We start from the raw sequence: 22,316 nt of genomic DNA, 5'->3' as shown, positions 1-22,316 counted from the left end.
TCCTTTCTGATCCTGTGACTCCAGCACCCTTAGAAAATTAGAGTTTAAGGAAGCTATCTGAATGACCGAACGTTTTATCCAAAAGAACTGTGTATTTCTAAAAGAACTATTTATATTACTGGATTGACTAATATTTTGTCATTGATGTAAAGTTTTTTCTTCTTATTAGTTACAGGGTGGGAGCGCATGAGGAAAAGTGTGATTTATTTATTGCATTTTTCTTCACATCTAAGTTGTATGATGAATTATACTTTTGACCTTACTATACTTATATGTCTTGGCCATACTTCACTTTGAAAATCTAACTGATCCAAGGTAATTCCTACAGTGGATGAAGGGACTCAAGAATAACTGTCAGTATCTGTCATTACTCTCCTTGGATGAAGTCTGGATTAACAGTTGCCATGGCCTTAACCCTGAGGCACAGTGTGCAGAATGAAGTCAGAACATTTGAATCAAGTATGTGTATGAAGAGACTTATCAAACACTAGAGAATAGTGAGAATAAACTTCTAGCTGTCCAAGTGAGGCTTATATATCACATACTTCAAGGCAATTCAAGAGGGAAAGTTTGTTTGGCACCATTCTTTGGGCTCTCTGTATGTTTAATATTAGCTAATTTACTTTCTGATAATGGATTGTACTTAAACATCTTTTGAGATATTGCAAATATCTCTACAAATAGATATCTATAATATCTAATATATTCTAATACATTAATATCTGTAATATCTAATAAATTCCCAAAGACTTCGGTAAACAGAAAATATGGGGATGATGAAGATGATTAGTGGAATTAAGACGTGAAGAGAACACATCTAAGATGGTGGTCTCAGGAAGAAAATGAAAATGGAAACTTTTAATACCCAGGCCAGTGGGGATCATAGTACTTTTTATATTACTACTGTTAGAAGGTTGATTAAGTCCATTTAAATTTAAGCAAACAATTAAAAACATGATGAAGATACGAAATGGGAAACCATTTCTTTTGTGAAAAAAACACCAGGATATCTCAGGGCATCTGTACCCTGTCTTCATTAGGTAGGCTAAGTTCAATTTCTTTGAACTTCTTGGATAAAATCAGTGGTTTTCAAAGGAGTTTTATATTTGTTTTCATATGGCTTGATGGTTGGAGGTGCACTTCAGGAAGGTGGTAAGGAGATGGTAAATAGTTTGGATGCCAGGATTTTAAATTCTCCCCTTTTCCCATTCCTCACCCAACAAAACACATGGACTGGTCATCACTCTTATACTCTGAGATTTTGAATTAGATGCCATCAGAAAAAGGGCCACACTGCTAAATGTAACAGTTCAAAATATTTGTTCTGGAATATCCTTAAGGATCTATCTGATTTCAATATTGCATAAATTCCTATGCCTAGAAAAACCAACCCCAAATCTGTGGCACCAGAACAGATGGGCTGGTTTACCCTCTCTGGACCCCTGTTCCTCTAGCTATGAAATAAACGGTTTGAATAAAATAATTATTGTCACTTTCAGTTACAGGATTTTATGTGCATCATGGCTTGGCATTCTAGAACCAAGAATAGAAAAGACTCGCGATATGGGCAGCCAGCATGTCCATAGGATCTGATGTTATAAAACTCTTTGGGATTCTGCTGATCATAGGTCTAACAGGTTTCATGCCCAAGAGCAGAGCACAGGCAAAGCTGAGGCAGGAGCTTCTTGTATGTTGCTGAGATTGTCACAGTGCATTCACGGAGCAAGGTGTGACACCTAAGGGCAAGAAGGGGGGCAGCTTAAGGTAGTAACACATGTAGAGAGAGGTCAGACTTGCATTCTGGTACTTGTTCTAGTCTAGCCTGGTGACTTATAAAAATTCCCTTAACCTTCCTTTATCATAGATATCTTCCCCTGTAAATGAGGTATTTGTACTATTTGAACTCTGTGGGTCTCTCTTGGACAGGAAGGATAGACAATAAGGAATTCTCATCAAAAACTTTTTTTATATTTGATTTTGAGGATATATCTGAAATGATGAGATACAGTGGGGTCAGTGTTGGCTACGTAGGCAACAATCTAAGGAATCAAGTTGTTTTGAAATTAAGATTTATTTTGGGTCTCTTTTGAAAATCTGAAAAGATTCTAATTTTTCCGGTCTTTAAACGCACCCAGAGAGCTTTGAGAACATTAATACCTGGACCCCACTACAGACCAGTTAAATCAGAATATTTGGGAACATCTGGGATTTGGATTTATTTTAAAATCTCCCCAGGAGAATCTATTGTTCAATGTTGAGGACTTTTGTGTTGAAGGAGTTTACAACAATTTAGAAATGCTAAGTAACTACCACACTATTTCTTTTAAGTAGGGAAGGTAGCTCACAGAAATTGTTGACATGAGAAAAACACTTTCTTATTGCAGTGTGGAGGCATTGTGAATATAAATGCAATGGAAGTTCTATCTGCAAAAGAGAGGATTACAAAACTTCTGTGGGCAAAGTTTTACCTTTGTACTTTGGATTTTTTTTTATAGACCTGAAGGTGAATTTGTGTGCTTCAAAACGTTGAAGTTTATTTTTATTTGTAGACATTCCTGATGCAGCCATAACTGAAATATCTGAGTTTAATCACCCGTTGGTTTTTCTGAAAACCACTTCTGAAAACCACAAAGAGATAGGAAGCTTTTAATTCAGCATATTTTCGGGTTGTGTGTACATTGGAAAAAATAAAGATATAGGTGCTCACGACAACTCCACATGGCTAGGTATGGGCAATTCAAACTGTAATAAGTGACAGATTTAATATGAAATGTTTATGGAAAGGAGTCATTCCATGAAAGGAAATGAAATTAAGTGGCCTATTTGCTGTGATCTGCAAATATCTGCATCAAATAAATTGGGTTAGAATCTCTGTCACTCAGAGCAACGAACACAGTGGGAGTCATCACATTCCCTAATTGCCCTATATGATGGATTTTTGATGTTTTGAAAAGATCTGGATTTCTTCAAATTGTTTAGCCCAGGAGAGAAGGAGATTTTCTGATCTTCGTGAGAAATGATCTTTTGGAAATATATTTACAAATGCTTATGAAAGTGCTCTTTGAAGTAAGTTTTGTTTTCTGATGTGATATATCATCATCCACAATTTCAATCTCTTTCCCTTAGGAAAACACCTCCTAGTATCAGTCCCACATGAACACTCGCATAAAAATGTTTACTAATGGTAAGTGATACATGACAAAACAACATGGAGGCAGTATTTTTACTACCATAACCATCTAGAAAAAAGCCTTGAAGATTAGTCTGAAAGACAGATATATTCCAAAATTCTTATATATTTAATGTTTATTGATTGCATACTATGTGGAAAGTAATGTATTAAATAATGGAAGGGAATAAAATGGACTGAATTTTTACAATGAATAGCTAGAATTTTTATTCTACAAACATGCTAGATGTTACAAGCATAGCAGTTGAAACTTTAAAGAAACTCACTTGAGAAGGAAGGGCACTTGCAGAGCTGCTCCTACTGAGAAAGTAATGAAAGTTCTTAGCCCACAAATCAGATTTTTGAAATATCTGCTAACAGCAGTAGGTATTCCTTTTAGGGCTAAACTGTTTGTTTTTTTTATTTTTATTTTTAAGTAATCTCTACACCCAACATGGGGCTTGAACCTACAACCCTGAGATCAAGAGTTGCCTGCTTGGGGCACCTGGATGTCTCAGTCAGTTAAGCACCCAACTCTTGATTTCAGCTCAGGTCATGATCTCAGGGTCATGAGATAGAGCACCACCTTGGCCTCCATGCTCAGTGGGGCATGTACTTGAAATTCTCTCTCCTTCTGCCCCTCCCCCCGCTCACATGTTTTCTCTCTCCCTCTCTCTCAAATAAATAAATAAATCGTAAAAAAAATAAAGTTGCATGCTCTGCCAATTGAGCCAGCCAGGCACCTCAGGACTAAACAGTTTCTTATAGACTTCTGAAATTTTACTTTATTCTAAATCTTCTATAGGGTTTGATTTTTTTCTAGTTCAATTTAATAAAGAAAACCTCCACTGATTGCCTCTTTATAAGGGGTACAATGTTAGATGATAGCTATTACAAAGATAAATATGTTGCTGTCATCAAGAAACATATATGTGGAAATGGGCACATGAAAACAAATGATAGAGCGATACAAACACACACACCAGATCAGAATTAATCCAACAAAGAAGATCGTAAAGATTTATCACAATTGTTGTGATCATAATTTATAATGACTAAATTTGAGAAAACTTATGAAGAGTTTTCTTAGCATTTTTATATTATTTATATTATTATATTATTACATTTTATGTTATAAATATTCTTTATAACAATATTAAAATAGCAATATACATTCTATTTTTTTGAAGGTCCTGTATTTTATAATTCGATTGTAAAGCAAGTCCTGTCATGTGAAAAATAACTAAGCTGATTTATTTGAAATATTTTTCCTTAATAGCATAGAAAACCATGTAATTGACTTTATCAAATATTCTAAGTATTAATTGTTCTAAATCCTTATGGTGAAGTCAACAGTTAATTTTGCAATGGCCATTAGTTCTGATAGAATATCTGTACTTATAGTTGGTTTACTTTTCTGAAAAATTTCTCTTAAAGTTACCAAATATTTTCTTCTTGGCAATAAAAGATCAGCAGGCCAGTTACATTGTATAATTTTACTTCAGCCAGAATTCCATGACTCACATTGTTTCTAAATGACAGTACTAATCTAAGTCATTCTGAATTACTAATGACGAAGAAACTGGTCAGAGAAAGAAAAGCAATTGAAATTGGTTATGCCAATACCTTTTTATTATAAATGACCCAGTTGACAAGTTGAGCATGAGGCCTGTTACTAAAGCCATTTCTACATTTTTGCTTCTCAGCTTCACTTTCGACAGTCATGATTTATATTGAGCTACCTCAATTTTGGAATAAAATGTCCTCTTGATTTTCTCATTATTTCATGTACTGCAAAACAGTCATTTCCAAGGAGGTTTTTATTGATATGAGAGCTTTATTAAGAAAAAATGATATACTCACTCTTTTGGAAACAATGGAAGACAAGTCCAAGCCAGTAAATTGGCATTATTGGTTGCACAGACAATGCCAAACAATCTTATAGTAAGCATGGATTCCCTTGGAAGTGACTTTATTTCAAGAGGAAAATTTATCCTTAAAATAAAAGAAAAAAGCAGATTATCTACCCAGTTACAATGATACTTTCATAGGTACTTTTTAATATAATGGTATGTGATAAAATTAAGTTTTTGAATTGAGGGATCCTTTTGAAATTTTGTGTTTGATCTTCTAAAAATGGAAATATGGCAGAAATACATAGAGTACTGAGATTGGTTATTCAATCAGTGGGGATTCCTTTAATCATAATTTTGACATGTAAGCTTATTTTTAAAAAATATGATGACTTATACATTTACTCTTTGTAAACATAGAGGAAAGAATAACATTGTCTTACGGAGTGGGGGGAAGGAAGGAAACAACTTGAAATGGGTCTTAAAGAGTAAGATGGCTATAATTAGTGGAGATTTGGAAAAGAATATTCCAAGAAGAGAAAAGTACAAAGACAAGGTCATTTACGCATGAAAAGATTAAGTGCAGCTGAGAAATGGTGAGTAGATCATTGTGGCTAGAACGAGGGATGTGGTCAAGTTGGTTGGGGAAGTTACAGATGATGTCATTGAAAAGGTAGGTAGTTGCCAGAATGCTTAAGAACTCTGTATGCCAGGCAAGGGAATTTGAGCTTTTTCCTAATGCAAAAGGGAATATTTGAACAAAACAGTTAAAAGTAGAGTTGTTTACGATCTTAAATGTGAACCATTCTGGGTAATGATGAGATCCCCAGGCATTTGGGGGATGATTGGTAAAATGTAATGGACATACAATTTCTGGATAGGTCAAGGTGAAGGAACTCCAAATACAGATCCTAGATGGATTGTAGATATTGGGCAAAAAATGTGGCCAAGGATAAACACAGGATTGTTAGTGGTGAGAAAAACTTGAATTCAGATACTGAACCCATCAATATATAAAAGAGAATGTCTAGAAGGTTACTAATGATACTATAAAGACTGGGAGGGACACACCTGGGTGGCGTAAGTGTCCAAGAAGAAAAAGCTTTGACAGAAAGTTGAGAGTGTGATCTGAGGTCTCTAATGGTGGGCAGGGAGAAGGGTGCCTTTCTTTCCTTTTTGGAGGCATCTCAGTTATATAAAAATGGTCAGATTCTATCATAAGAATATCAAGACAAGTATGGCATTTAGGAGAGATCAATATATGAGACAAGGAAATGAAAGACTTCAAGAAGCTTAGATGGGGCAATATGTTTGCTAGACAATGAGAATGCTAGGAAGAAACGGAAAAATTGAACAGAGGTTAGCAGATAAGTGAAGACTCATGGGAAGTGATTCACCAAGGGATGGGAAAAAGAAAAGAAGTAACTAGAAAAGCAAATGGGACAGCTTGTACTATAGACTATCTGATGGTATTAGGTATGAGGAGTATGTCAAATAAGACATTGGTGACACTCTTTTATGAGTGTGGGGCAGTATCCAGCCTAAGAAATGATGAGGCATCATTTCAGCCTAGTGACCATACTGGTTTTAAGGAAGTACACATCTATCTCCCCAATACACTCTTCCCTGTGTAAAGAGCCCCAGATCCAAGTTGGCAATAAAGCGGCTAACAAGAGGGAAGACAGAAGGGCTATTTTAGAAGTAAAATTAATAAGTAATATTTGACTCACAGTATATTATAGAATTATGAAGAATTAAAGATGAATTCTAGGCTTCTAGATTATGTTATAGTGGGTAACTTTAACTGATACATAAATATAAAAGAAAGAGGACATTGGGATGTGGTAATATGTGCAGTTTAAGGCATGATATAATTGAACTAATAATAACTGTGAAATGTCAATATGTAAGCTGTGTGAAGAGGACAAGTCAGAAGTTTGGATCTGGATATATCTGTATTCAAATACTGGCCCTATGACTAATAAGCCTCATTTTTGCTTATCCACATAATGGATCAAATATTATATAAGATAATAGGTGGCAAGCGGTAGCAATACATTAGCAATGCATTCATTATTCAACCAATAATATAATAATTTATATAAGCCATTATAGACAGGCAAAATTTAATTCTAGATAAAAGTAGGGAAGGGAAATAAAGGGAAGACTATGGTAAAGAAAGTCTATTTGTTCAAGATTAGCAAAGTTTAGATCATTAAAAAATTAATTTGTTTTACATTTAGGTCTTTAAAAGTCTTTCTTTTCCTTCATATTCTTTCATACTCATAATATCAACTGAAGACCATGTGGACATACTTCTCAGCTTATAAGAAGCTCTGAAACTCAACATAAAATGTTGATGATCTTGTGGAATGCATAATAATTTCTTGAAAGTTCTCTCTTACTTGTAATTGATTTTCTATTCGATTTTCATATTTCTGTGCTAGAATGGAAGCTATAATTTCACTTTATTCCTCACATAATCTAGAGTGTTGTTTTCCTCATTTAGTCTGGCTTCTTCATGTATAACTTCACTTATTAGTGAGCTTTCATATCAAGAATAACAAAAATTCAATAAGTTACAGTGGATAGTTACTGTCAATCTCCATTTTGTCATTTTATTAATAAAAATAAATTCTTCTAGGGTAAGAATACATGCTCTCTAAATAGTTATTTATTCATTTCTTGAATACATATGGATTTTTAAAGCCAGAATAATCTCACACTCACTGGAAAATCTTTTTTTTTTTTTTAAACTTCTACATAGCTATCGAAAAATCAAAGGAATGAACTTTTAGACAAAAAAAGAAGAAAAATACTTTAAGGGACAAATCAATAAGTGAAGTTGAATTGCTTCTTTTTATGCAAGGAGCTGGCATAGACCTCAAGTTTTAACCATATATTTGCCTTACTCTACTGTTGAAAATGAATAAATACTATAATTTTTCTGAAATATTTTTTTCTTCTATATGAAATAGTTTTCCTAAGATCAGAGTAAGTTTTTCATAGTGAAAATGGGAGATTTAATAAAGTCACAATGTTTAGAACTCTCCTTTTAATACTGATATAAAGCAATACACCATTGTAAGGATTTTTGTGGTGTGAAACAGGGATCCATTTCAGGATTTTTAAACAGAATAATAACATAGCCTGACTTACCATTTTAAAAGAAGTCACTTTAGCCACTGTGTGAGAAGGACTATTAGAGGCGCAAGAGAAGTAGGGAGACCAATATATACCTACTGTGGTAATTCAGGGGAGACAGAATGAGGGCCGAGACCAAAGAAAGTGATGAGAAGTAATAGTCTGGAAATATTTTGAAGGGAGAGACTATAGGATTTCTTGGACATGGGATCTAAGAGAAGGAGATTCAGGGTAGAGAGGTGACCTGAACAACTGGAACTGAAAAGGATAATCCAAGGCTATCCACAGATGGAAGAAGTTTGGAATGTAAGGTTAAGAGTATTGTTTTAGACATGTTGAATTTAGAAGTGTGAAGTTTATGACTGATGCCTGGGTTGGTGATATAATTTTTGGAGATGCTGGCATATAGATGGCATTTAAAGCTATGTGACGATAAAAGAATGCTAAAGGAGCAAGGTAAATACAACAGAAAAGAGGCATAGGTGCTAAGACCATGATCAGTCTGGGTAAAGAAAAGAAAATAGAGAAGGAATGTCCAGTACAGGAGGAGGAAAGCAAAAAGAATATGGGAGCTAAGTAGAGAGCATATTTCAAGACAGAGGGTGAGATCAACAGTGCCGAATGCTCCTAAATAGATCATGTAAGATGAAGACTGAAAACCCAACACTAGATTTAGCTATGCAGGTCACTAGTGACTCTAATGGCAATTTCAGTGAAACAGAGGTGATGAAAGCCTAATTGGAGTATATTTTAGAGCAAAGGAAAGAAAAAATACTGAAGAAAGTGCATATATACAACTCTCTGGAAAGGTTTTGCCCTAAAGCAGAGGGGAAAAAATGGGGTGGCTGCTGGTAAGAGAATGGAGTAGAACTTGTTTTTAAATTTAAGATGCAAGAACTACTTATAGAATATAAATACTCTGCCAAGGATTTTATATGTTTTAAGAAATAGTATACAAATCACAGTAAAAACATCAGCTTTGGAGTCTCGAGAGTAGGTCTGAGCACTAGTTCTGACATTTACTCATTGTGGGACCTGGGGCAATTTAATTAAGCTTCATAAACCTCAATATTCTGATCTTTAAAAAAGGACGACAATATCTGTTTCATATTTTTGTTGTTAAGATGAGATAATATATTTGGGGTATATAATGATGATTGAAATATATAGTCAAAATCTATGTCACATATTATTAAACAACAGAGTTTCTGTCCTTAAGTGTACAATCTAGTAATGAAATGTATAATCAATTATAGTGTAACATATGTTAATAAAATACAAAAAGAATGCTACAGGCACCTAGAAAAATGGTAAATAACTATTTTAATGGAAATGAAATAAAATGAAAATAATTCTAGGGTGAGGTCACTAACTCTATTGAGGGAAGCAAAAAACAGTAAAGATAACACATGTACAGTCTTGAAGGAACAGAAGAAAAATATATCAGTGTAATTATTCCAACAACAATAATGATTTCCAATTTATTTGGGAACTTTTCTGGGGGGGAGATTTTTTTAAAATTGACTTTAGATTTAGTAAGTTTTTTCTTGAATTAAATGATAGCATATATCTATCAGTTGAAAATTAATCTGATTTTTTGAAATAGCTAGGAGTAAGTTTTAATTAAGCAGAAGAATAATTTTAGTCATTGAGCTGATTAATAACATTTTTAAAGAATCACTTGTTACATGAAATTCATTTATTTGCCCAAGAACACTTACTGAATTCTTACTCTATCTGATACTGCTGCTGCTAAGGCCAGAATGAAAAATTTTAAAAAGAAAATAAAATGACAAAAACAACAAAAAAAAGATCTTTGTGTCATTTGGCAAAAGCAAACAGAAATATAAGCAAACACATTCAAGAGGGGACCATAAGAGAGTAGATTGAGGTTTACATCAACTAACAAAAGAAACTAACTAACAAAAGAAAAGTGGCAAATTATTTCTAATGTTACAAAGAAGACTTTACAGAGAAGGTGAAAGAGTGTCTTGAAAGATAATTGGGTGTTCCCAAGGTGGGCAGTAAAGGCACTGTGCTCTTGACAGATGGAGGACCCCTAGCAGAGGCATGACTTCTCAGTTTATAGTTAGGAGAAATAGATCAGATGCAGAATGACTGGGTGCAGGGCCATGGAGTGGGGTTAACTACAGAGACAAAGGTGCAGAGATCGGTAGGGGCCAAACTACTGGGAGTCTTGTGTGCTGTGCTAAAGGATTTGTATTTTACCTTATGAGAACTGGGGAACCACTGAAGAATTTTACAAGCAGAACTCATTCTGTGCAATAGAAGAGGATTTTGTAATTGAAGATCAGGTCTTCTGACAAAGAAGTTAAGAAGCTAACCAAAGAAGGGAAGATAAATGTTGTCATAGTCCTAGTGGAAGGAGGAATTGCTCTCATGGAAGGAAACATGGAGTACATAAAAATTGAAGGCCACATGTCATGTCTCCATTGACTGCAGTAACACTAAGATTAGGATAAGTGGTGCTATTTAACACCATACTTGGAGTCCCAGAAATTTCAGCACGTATTTCTCAGTGAAAAAGCACAATACTGGGGAGTCAAATCATCTTTGAAGAAAGCCAGATCTGGTAAAGGGCTGATGAGATGTAGGTAAGTTTTCTACTATTTGAGGTAGGAAGATAACTGACTGTCAGTGCAGCACAGGAGACCCCAGAGAAATGACTGAAAGCTAGTGGAGTAGTGTCATAGGAACAGCAAGGGAAAGTGGAAGTATTCACAAAATAGCCATACATAGGGCCCATGAACGTCCTGAGATTCTGCGTAAAGTAAGGACTTGAGGTGGAGGAGGGGGACAGAGGGGAGCAAGAAGGAATGAATTTTGTCAAGAAGGTACTTTTTTTCTTCTTGATTTAATAAGTCTCTATAAAATGAGAAAGTAGGAGCCAATCACGCAAAATTAGATGGTAGTTTACACATGTATAGATAATTATTATCAAAAAACTTGACTATTTAAATAAATTTATAATTGGCTTTCATGGGCAAGTGGAAATTACATGTTATTGGGTAATTTCTTTCTTCATTGTTATACCTGGAATCTACTTCCCCCAAACCCAAATAGAGGGTATCCCTTATATCCATAGTCTATGAATGATTAAAATTCTGTTTTTTCCAATTTCTCTTTTTGATTACTTTGGTAATATGGATTAGACACTTGTCTAGATTTCTAAATGGACTTTTAATCTGTTGAACTGTACAGTCAGTTATCTATTAGCATTTTCTGTCACATCACTGAATCATATCAACTGGCAATATTAAAAAACTGTTGAACTGTACAGTCAGTTATCTATTAGCATTTTCTGTCACATCACTGAATCATATCAACTGGCAATATTAAAAAAAAAAAACCTTCCACTTTTAAAAAAAAGAGAAAAAAGAATCCTTGATCTTTATTATATAAATGACACTGCCAAAATAAAGATTAAACTTACGTTTCATTCCAGTTGACCAAGAGAAAAAACAATTTTTTGACTGGAATACTTCTGTAGCTTCTCACTTGGCACAACTTCTTTCCAGCATATGTAAGCCAACAGGAGAAAGAAAATGCTTTATAGCTTAAAAAAAAAAAAAATTCAATAATCTGAAAACTATAAAGAAAGTTTTCTATATGGGTCAATTATTTTTATAGTTAAAAGTCAAATGAAAAAGTTACATCTGATTGTATAAAGTATGTTTTAAAAATTACTTTAAAAATTTATGTTGGGTAACATCAGCGAGATGGTACAACAGAAAGCCCCAGACTCTCCTTCCCCCATGGAAACACCAATTCAATAATACACGGATCAATTCCCTCTGTGGGAAATTCAGAAGCAAGAAGCTCTTACACCCCAGGCAAGTGCAAACCAGTCACACAGAAATCAGTAGGAAAATTTGTGGCACTCCTTTTCCAGAACTCCTTCCCTGGCAGAGTGCAGTTGATCAGGAGGAAACTCCCAACTCCCAGCTTTTCCCTGGGAAAGAGAAGACTGGAACATATGTCTAGCATTCAGACTTTTTAAGGGGCTATCCAAGGGACTAGTTTATGTCCTACCTAAATCTAAATGCTGAATAGGAATGGGTGCCAGGTTGGGGGCCTCTAAGAACAAAGCCAATGGTTTGAACTAACACAAATTCACTTACCACTGTCCCATCTCAGGGCAAAATGAAAAGGAAAAAAAATCCCCAACTCAGTGCAAAATAAACAGTAAAAAAAACCCCAACTTCTGGTTTCTCAGTGCAAAATGAACAGGAAAAAAATCTGGAAAAAATCCCCAACTTCTGGCTTCTACAAGGGGAGAAAAAGAGTTGGCGCGTGTGTCCAATATTCCAGCTTTTTGGGTGGTGGCCTGAAAGACTGGTTTCTGTCACCCAACTCATAGCATAGATGGGACCTGGCATACTCTGGATGCCAGGGAACAGCTGAGAACCAAAAACAGCTGGGGGTAGGGCTACTGAGTGGAGTCAGTTAAGCATCTGCCTTCAGCTCAGGTCGTGAGGCTACATCAGGCCTACATCAGGCTCCCTGCTCAGTGGGGAATCTGCTTCTCCCTCTGCCCCTCTCCTGCTTATGCTCCCTTTTTCTCTCTCTCAAATAAATAAATAAAATCCTAAAATAAACAAATAATACACAACAAACAAAAACAGCTGGGGAGCTTACAGCAGCACCAGCAAACTTGGTAGTGCCACAGAGAGACACTGGAGGAACAAGAAATTATGAGCTCCTGAAGAAGGAAGCAAAACCTCTCTAATTGGGAAATTTACACACACAAATCCAGAGAAGAGAAAGGTTTGAAAGGCCCCAGAATCTCTAGTTGTGCTGATTGATGACATTCTTTCTCTGTATGAAACCAATCTATAAAGACTGTATTCTTTCAAACGCACAGACTCTAGAACAAAGTAACAAGGCATACAAAGAAAAAGGGAAATATGGCCCAACAATAGGAATAAAATAAATCTCCAAAAACCGATCTTAAATAAATTGAAGTATATGAATTACCTGACAAAGACTTCAAAATGATCATCATAAAAATGTTCAACAAGCTCAGGAAAATGATGCATGAACAAAATGAGAGTATAAACAAAGAGACAAAAAATATTAAAAAGAACTACACAGAAATTTTGGAACTGAAGAATATAATAACTGAATTGGAAAAAAAAAATTACTAGAAAGGTTCAAGAGCAGACTGATCAAGCAGAAGTAAGAATCAGTGAACTCAAAGATAGGTCATTTGAAGTTATCTAATCAGAGGAACAAAAAGAAATAAGAATGAAGAGTAAAGAAAGCTTAGGGAACTTCTGGGACACCATCATCCAGACAAATACACATATTATGTGAGTCCCAGGAGGAGAAGATAGAAAAAAAGAGGCAAAAAGCTTTTCTAAAGAAACGATAGCTGAAAAGTTCTCAATTGTGTGTAGGGAAATGGACATTCAGATTCAAGAAGCCCCACAAACCAAACTAGGATGAGCCCAAAGAAGACCACACTAAAACACATTAAAATCACATCATCAAAAGTCAAAGACAAAGAATTTTGAAAGCAGCTAGAAAAAAGTGAGCCACCACATAAAAGAGAGATCTCATAAGTTCATCAGCAGATTGCTCAGCAGAACCCTTGCAGGCCAGAAGGGAGTGGGATGATATAGTCAAAGTTCTGAAGGACAAAATTGCTAATTAAGAATATTATATCTGGCAAAGGTGTCCTTCAGAAATAAAGGAGAAAGAAATACTTTCCCAAATAAACAAAACCTGAGGAATTTCATCACAAGACCTGACTTATAAGAAAAGGCTAAAGGTAGTCTTCAAAGTTGAAATGAAAAGACACTAGCTAGATAGCAACGCAAAAGCATACAAAAGTACAAAGGTCATTGGTAAAGGTAAAAATGTAGGCAAATACAGAATACAGTAAAATATTTTAATAATGGTGCATGAACCACTTTTAATTCTGGTATAGAATGTAAAGGGCAACGTATTAAAAAAAACATAATAATAAAAATATGTAAAACAGGGGGCCTGGGTGGCTCAGTCGGTTAAGTGTCTGCTTTCAGCTCAGGTCATGATCCCAGGGTCCTGGGATCAAGAACTGCATCAGGCTCCCTGCTCAGTAGGGTGTCTGCTTCTCCCTCTACCCTTCCCTTGTGCTCATGCTCTCTCTCTCTCAAATAAATAAATAAAATATTTTTAAAAATATGTAAAACGAAGTGATGTAATTTGTGATATCAATAACATAAAGTGTGGTGAGGGGAGGAAAAAAGAAGCGTGGTGAGGGGAGTAGAGTTTTTGTAAGTGACTGAAGTTGTTATCTGCTTAACAAAGAGTGATTGGCTAAAAAACAAGATCCAATTATATGCTGCCTATAAGAGACTCACTTTAGATTGAAGGACACACAGAGGCTGAAAGTGAAAGGACAGAAGAAGATGCTCCATGCAAATGGCAATCAAAAGACAATAGGGGTTGCCTTACATAACATAAGACATGATAGACCTTAAGTCAAAAAATGTCACAGGAAATAAAGATGGACCTTATATAATGATAAAAAAGGGTCAATTCATCAAGAGGATATAACAATTGTAAATATATATGCACCCCAAATTGGAGCAAATATATCAAGCAAACGTGGACAGAACTGAAGGAAGAAATAGAGAGCAACACAATAATAGGAGATTCCAATAGTCCACTTTTAATAATGAATACAACAACCAGACTGAACCTAACAGATAAATACAGAACATTCTATCCAACAGTAGAATACACATTCTTCTCTAGAACACATGGAACATTTTCTAGCATAGATCATGTGTTAGGTCACAAAACAAGTCTTAACAAATTTGAAAAGACTGAAATCATACCGTATGTATTTTTTTTTACCACAATGGGATAAAACTAGAAATCAACTGCAGAAATAAAACTGGAAATCAGTGAGTTAAACAAGAAATCAAATGGGAATTAGAAAATATATTGATACAAATGAAAATGAACACGCACCATACCAAAACTTATGAGATGCGGCAAAAGCAGTACTGAGAGAAGTTGATAGCTGTAAATTCCTACATTAAAAGAAGTATAAAAAATAAACATCCTAACTTTATATTGAAAGAACTAGAAAAAGACGAACAAACTAAGTCCAAAGTTAAAAGTAGGAAGAAAACCATAAATATTACACCAGAAATAAGTAAAGCAGAGAATAGAAAAAAAAGGGAAAAAAATAAACAACACTGTCACACCATATATACATGCAGGCTCATGCATATAGCTTTATCCGTATTTATCTGGCTGCATAGTTTTTCCATATTAATTAAAATTAATAAGTATTTACTAATGGTTAAAATATTGTAAGAAAACATCAGAGTAGCAGTATATTATATTATACAGCAGGCCTTTAAATTTTCATAAAATTAAGAAAGAAAAGGCATAAAAGAATCATCCCATGGGTTTAAAGAAATATGTGTATGTGTAGATAGGTAAAGAGTGTTTTTTACATTCTCATCCCATGGATGAATCGACTGATTAATTGATTTTTAAAAATTTTATTTATTTATTTATTTGACAGAGAGATAGAGAGGGCTCCTGCGTGCACAAATGGGGGGAGGGGCCGAGGGAGAGGGATAAGCAGATCCCGTACTGAGTGGGGAGCCACACACAGGGCTGGATGCCAGGACCCTGAGATCATGACCTGAGCTGAAGTCAGACACTTAACCAGCTGAACCACCCAGGGACCCCTCACCCCATGGATTTAAAGAAATATGTGTATGTGTACATAGGTAGATAGTGTTTTTTACATACAAAAGTACATTTTCTAATTAACTTTATAACTACTTGTACAGGTCAGTTACTTGCAAAAATACATATAGCATTTTTTCTCTTTTTACTGAAATGGTTTCAGCTTTTCTTTGAGGTGCTAAATGCAGTGGGTACAATAAATCCATTTATAAATTACTATAATCTTATTAGCTTTAATTGATTTAATCTGCATTCTCTTATAGATTTAATCTATAAGGAATTTAAAATAATGATTATAATATTAATCTAATTATGTTATTCAAAAAAATACTACATAATAGAGCCAACCTACAATCTAGCAATGCTCCATGCATAATTGTGGTTAATTTCCATTGTAACTCAAATAACTCTCGGCTAATTCCCACTTTATCAAGGTACTAATTTCACAAAATATCTACCACTCACAACTTGATGGGTATCAGAGTGCTTTTTTTCCTATTAAGTACTACTCCCTATGTGTGTGCTTTCTCTCTCTGTGTGTTCTATTAATTAGCATTAGTCATTTAAACTCAACTGTTAAAAAAAAATTAGGGCAATTACTAAATAGGATGAGCATTCTGTTTCCCTAATGATATACTGACAATATGTAGTGATTTTTAATATGGAGAATGGGAAAATACTTGAGGGAAAAGGAATGTGCATTTGGGAATGAAGTTTTTAAAAATGGTTTTAAGATAAATCTACACTGGTTAAGTTTCAAAATTTTATGAAATATTTGCTCCTGCAAAGAAGAATAAGACAAATTATATTCTAATTAGAAACCATGTAAAAATTAACATTTTTATGAAAAACTCACCACCACTCACCTCTGCACCCAAGTCTCTGGAACATTGTGGACTGCATACACTGTGAAGCTAAGGTGGGAGTGGAGCCCACGATTTACACAGGAAATGTCATCAGGTACATTTAGAAGTTGGAAATCTGCATAAAAGCTGCAGCAATAGGCATTGATAAGATGGAAGATGGATCTGGATAGTTCAGTTGTCACCTTCTCTATCAAGCCTAAGGGAAAGAAAGGACAGAAATCAGGTCATCTTTGAAGGGCCATACTTATTATAAGCCATCAATTACAGCTTTGAAATTTCTTATTATAAATTTTAAATAAAATTTAATTAAAATAACCATCCACCAACTGAAGCCAATTAGCCATCTGTGCCTCTGTATGCAGCCTGAATTAGCTGATAGTAGTGTAGATAATCAATACGCTTTCATATCTTCAGTTGCAGAAATCTTGGAAGCATGGCCTTTAATCATAAATCAGAGTTTTGGATTATTAATTTGGCATTCTATAATTTGCAATGTTTTGCTCTACTTTATGATTGTTTAGATTTAATTTTCAGACAAAGAACATGCTTTCTAATGGCTTGTAAGTACTTCAAACAAATCCCATCTAAAAATTAATCATAATAGATTTGACTATGCTATGATGTTTACCATTAACTGAACACTAATCATATACATTGTGCTGCTGTAAAACGAAAACAGTAATAGTACCTGGATGGGATCTGAAATAAGCCTGAAATGAAAGATTTATGATGCTTACTAAATCTCTTCAAAATCAAAGCCTAAGTTTTACTATTAGTTATTTAAGAGGGATTGTTGATTATTTCTAATAGTGACTTGTCATGAAGGAAGAAAAATGAAAAAAAATGACTAAGTACAGGGTCTAATAGCTCCAAGCGTGTATTAAATAAAGGCATACCAATTTATCCTAGATCATATGAAAAAGACCTAATCACTGAATTTAAGGTAAACTTCCCTGGCTTTCATTCTTCCAATAAACTCTTTCCTGGAAAAACTCTTACCTGAGAGGAAGGAAAAAGAGACTGATGAAATGGACCAGGTAGTACAGGTAGTGGACTCTAAATTAAAATCAGGAAAGATGACGCCATCACAATGGAGAAGCTTACGAGGATGATGAACGTCATCCCACTGGTGGAGTTCATTGTCAGACCTCTTAATGGGGCCAGTGAATAATTCTCACTACTGACATTTTGAATGCACATACATTATGTATGCACATACATTAATATGCTCACGACTTGTAATTGTTTGTTTTAATATTCCACTATAGTAGTGTTTCAAAAGTTAAATGAGTAATTTCAAATATAAAATCTCAAACATTATTATTTTTTAAGCCAGATCAGGAAAATCTTTGACAAACATTTAAGCGATAAAAGGGTTTAGGGAATGAAAAGACTGTATGAAGTGAAATAAGTTGTGAATGGAAGCTCTGGTGCCCTCCTCGGAGTCTCTCCTGCCCGACCGGCTTGGCTGAAGGAGTCTCCGGAGGTGTCGCACAGCAAGCTGTGGTCATGGTCAAAGACCCCTCGGTGTGACTCTGTTCGTCATCCTCACACAAGCATCTGTCAGGCTTCGTCCAATCCCCGAAACAGGACTCCTAAAATCCTACAGGTTCGTTCTGGTTGACAAGCGTAAGGGAGAAAACCCTGAGAGGCTGATCTGATCTGAATGAGATCCTTTCCCATGCTGGGCCAGAAGAACACGCTGAAATGCCACATTTTTTTCTACTTTTCCGCCACTTCGTCCTGGAGAAATTACATGGAACCGCAGCTTAGCCTGTAGAGGGAAGATGGAGAAGGAATCTGTGTTTTTCAGCGGCAGCCACTGACCTGGGCACACAGCGGAGAAGAGCAGGACCTCGAGGCCCTCCTCAGGGGCGGGAGATCTTGTCCCGAGGCCTGAACCCTGTGTACCCGAAGGTCCTGAGCGCTGCGTGGGCGCTGGGCGGGACCACCAAGTGGATAATGCAGCCACTGTAGAGGGAGAGGCGGAGCCAGCCCTGTGGAGGAAGTATGGCGCCCGACACAGCAGGTTGCGAAAGACCGCATGGCAGATCTCAGAACTGTCCCGCGGCCTGGCATCTGCCGGGTGGATGCGGTTTGGGAAGACACCTCCCTTCGGGCTCTGTCTTCATAATACCCTCAGTCTCTGGCTTCCACTGAGACTTGGGCAGGGTCGGATCCTTAGGCTAGATGGGGGCGCCTTCCCTCAGCAAGTCTGTGCCGACTTTGCAGGCCGCTGGCATGTGGTTGCTGATGATGTCAGCGGTTTCTATTGCGTGGGTCATGCAGGAATGCTCAATTTTATTAAGCTTCAACGACGAGCTTGCAAGTCGGACACCAGTTAGCTTCGCCAGTTTGCCACCTTAGGGGAGTTGGTAGTAAAATCCTTTTGGGAGGAGGCGTCCATGCGGTACTGGGAGTACCTGATGAGGAAGATGGGCTGCATGGCCTGGCCTTCGTAGTGGCCCAGCCTGGGACCCCAGTTATCCCCAGACTCCAGGTTCCACTCCCACACACTGACCTGGACGCAGCTCTCATCTGTCCCGGATGGCGTCCCAGACACCCCTGCAGCAGACGGCCCCGCCCCTAGTGGCGGTGGCTCAGCGCACTTCTGGGGCTGCGCGGGCGCCCCCAACTCCTCAGAGAAGAACGCTGTGACGGACCCCACCCCAGGCCTTGAGGAGTCATCGAGAGACGAGTAAGCAGATCGTTAGAAATTTTGTTCTTAAAACCGGCTGTGATTTGATGCGTGCCAAGTCAAGTCACACAGTAGCACTGTTGTTTTTTCAAACACATGCACTTCTCATCAAGTTGTTTCTGAAGCATAAATTGCTTGTAATTTCTAGTTGTTTTTCAAAGAAAATAATACAAAGAGCCAGCTTTTTCCTCCATTAGTCTGCAGTGTTCCAATACCGGACAATTTGGCTACTCAAAGAACAGGCCATTTTCAGCACGGAGCTGCTTCCCACATCCTTCCCCTAAGTAGGTCTGTCCATAATTGAACATTTTTTGTTGTTGTTGTTCAACACATGCTATTATTCACTTAGTTATTCATAAATTTGTACAAAATTTATAAGATGGCCAAATTTTACTTGAAATGGTGGCCTTTATTAAAACAGTGAGGGGACAAGCAGCGTGAAAGAGCTCTAATTAATATTCTCTGAGAAATCAGCAGTAGCAATTAATAAAACAGAAGAGTAAAGTAGCATAAAAATAGTTTTTAAAGAGGACTCATCAAACTCTGGAGGCCAACCAACAGGGATTCTCCGGAACAACAGAGGCAGGGAATTATAAATTTATAGAAACATGTTTCCCAGTCCCCACATTGTGCTGTTTGGTACTCTGAAGCAGAAAGTACAAACTTCTTGTTAATAATTCCCAGTCTTGTGCAAATGAATGTACATTTAAAAGAAATCATGAAGTTGGGTCAGAGATCTTATTAATTCAAGCCCCAGCATGTATTTTGAGAAACGTTAATTATTTGGATAATTACTCAAACTCTACTCTTGACTTCCTGTGCAGAAATACAGTTCTTGGTTATAATTTGCTTTTTTGGGGTAGTATAGAGATGTGTGCTTATGCATTATGCTTTACTACCAGAACTCTGGATGAAGAGTACATTTCAGATATCATCAGAAATGTACTAGGGACTCAAGATACTGGGCTTGGTGGTGAAATGTGGAGTAATAATGTTTATCACACCTGATTTTACTCTGGGAAAGGAGTTACAGTATCATAAAATTGAGAAACAGTGGCAATATATATTTGATTAAAATACATTAATTAGAATCTGTGATGATTTAACATTGAATATAAACCTTTGGGAACATTCCTACAGAGTTTTATCTTATATCTCAACCCCTGAGGAATATGGGATGAAGGGATTTTATTCCAACATTCCTAAAAGAAAGGAAGATTCCATTTAAGCATACCTCCAGCTTGTTGACTACTCATTCTATCACTTGGACTCTGTTGGTGATATTGTTAGGGGGCGTCTATCTTTTCCTTTCCTCTATGATGTTCTGGAGTTTTATGAATGCCTGGAACAGGGATTTTTGCACTAGCCATTTGTTTGGTTTTTTTTCCATGCCCTTTGCCATCCCATTTTCCTCTGTGATGTGAAGTGAGGGAGTTCTTCAAATGTAATTATGTCTTTTTTGAGTGGTGAGAATTAGAGTTGAGAGGATATCCCTCTGCCCATAACTTTCTCCAAAAAGAACGATTAAGGCTTGGAGGGCAGGTTGGGGTTATCACTTGCACTTCACTGTGACCTCTACACCTAGAGTGTGAGTTGAACATCTGTGAGTCATTTCCCTTGAAGATACTCAGAGTATTGATATGCCAAATACCATTTGCTTTTGCAAACAGGTACAACTCTAACCACACCCTGCACATTAAATACTATGGTGTCTTCTATGTATATTAGGGAAACTTAGGATCAAATAATTAATTCTCTTAAGATCACAGAGTCAAAAAGTGACAGAGTTGAAATTAACCAGATTTCAAAAGCTGGGTCCTTTGCTCTACATCACACTATTACTCATCCAGTGTTTTCTGTAGAGGCAAAGTCCTCCTGTGGCTTGCCGTTTTATAGGCTCAGAGCCTCTGTGAACACTAATTATTCCAGAACCTAATCCTCCTACATATTATGTTAGATTAGTCTTTCAAATAGAGTTTGAATTTAAATCTGAAGTTAGTGACTTTGAAGAAAGACATCTGCTACTTTTCTGACTCTTCTTACATCAAAATATAATTAGCTAAATAAAATTTTATAGTTTCTTAGAATAGTTATAAGAATATTTTCAGTATTCCTTTCATTTTTATAGATCTCTTGACTTTTCCCATTTCTTAAAAATGTCAGGCTAGAAGTTTAGAGAGTGGATTTTTATTCACTTGCTGAGTAATCATTTCCATCATTAAAAAGAGTTTTAGCAAAGCATTTTCACTTCAAAAAATATTTGTGTACGTTGTGTATGTGTATTACCTTGATATTTGGATGAAAAATTGAAAAAAATTAAATTATTTTGGGTTCTATAACTTTTTTTTTAAATGTGGGTACATGTATGTTTTACCTCTTGCTGAAGTCTCTGAATTTTGATGAAAATTCTGAAAAAGAAAAATAAGTGCAAAGATACAATTGTTATTTAGAAAACAAAATTCACAAAACAATCAAACTGATAATATCCAGATCTAAACACTGAAATTTCTCTGGCATGGTAAAAACACAAAATATTTATTGGTATCACATATCAATGTTGCTTAATAAACAGAAGGAAGCTAAATTATAAGATGAAAGAAAGGCCTTCTGAATGTTTTAATAAACAATTTAGGTTTTTTGACTGAAAAAAGCTTAGAATAAATTCAGCCTGTTTGATATTATTAGAATAGTTCTCTATATACTGGCTAACCTCAATTCCCCTTCCACAGCAGTGAATGATTTTTTTTGAAATAAGTGCATTTGAATTCTCTGTTTAATATTTCCAGTTCTTATTATTAGCAGTCATTCTGTTGCAAGCTTTGGGCTGCAAAGAAAAGAAGGCTGGATGGAGGTGGGCAAAATTATAC

At 35.9% G+C, this 22,316-nt stretch overlaps 1 protein-coding gene and 1 pseudogene across 2 annotated transcripts in view; both read right to left on the bottom strand.

Annotated features, from left to right (window-relative positions):
• The window catches only part of PIK3C2G (phosphatidylinositol-4-phosphate 3-kinase catalytic subunit type 2 gamma), a 345,203-nt gene that overhangs the window by 232,735 nt on the left and 90,152 nt on the right, over nucleotides 1–22,316 (bottom strand). For both annotated transcript variants that reach the window (XM_026502333.4, XM_057319037.1), the window contains exons 10-13: nucleotides 21,824–21,857; nucleotides 16,752–16,947; nucleotides 11,621–11,743; nucleotides 5,033–5,164 (exon numbers count right to left, since the gene is read on the bottom strand). In XM_026502333.4, the coding sequence (XP_026358118.2) occupies nucleotides 5,033–5,164; nucleotides 11,621–11,743; nucleotides 16,752–16,947; nucleotides 21,824–21,857 (485 nt within the window). The remainder of the gene's footprint in view (nucleotides 1–5,032; nucleotides 5,165–11,620; nucleotides 11,744–16,751; nucleotides 16,948–21,823; nucleotides 21,858–22,316) is intronic.
• On the bottom strand, nucleotides 18,070–19,461 carry LOC123001226 (serine/threonine-protein phosphatase PGAM5, mitochondrial-like; annotated as a pseudogene).

The sequence above is a fragment of the Ursus arctos genome, unplaced genomic scaffold, assembly GCF_023065955.2.
Source record: "Ursus arctos isolate Adak ecotype North America unplaced genomic scaffold, UrsArc2.0 scaffold_26, whole genome shotgun sequence".
In the NCBI taxonomy this organism is placed as follows: Eukaryota; Metazoa; Chordata; class Mammalia; order Carnivora; family Ursidae; genus Ursus; species Ursus arctos.
This window is presented reverse-complemented; position numbering and strand designations above follow the sequence as displayed.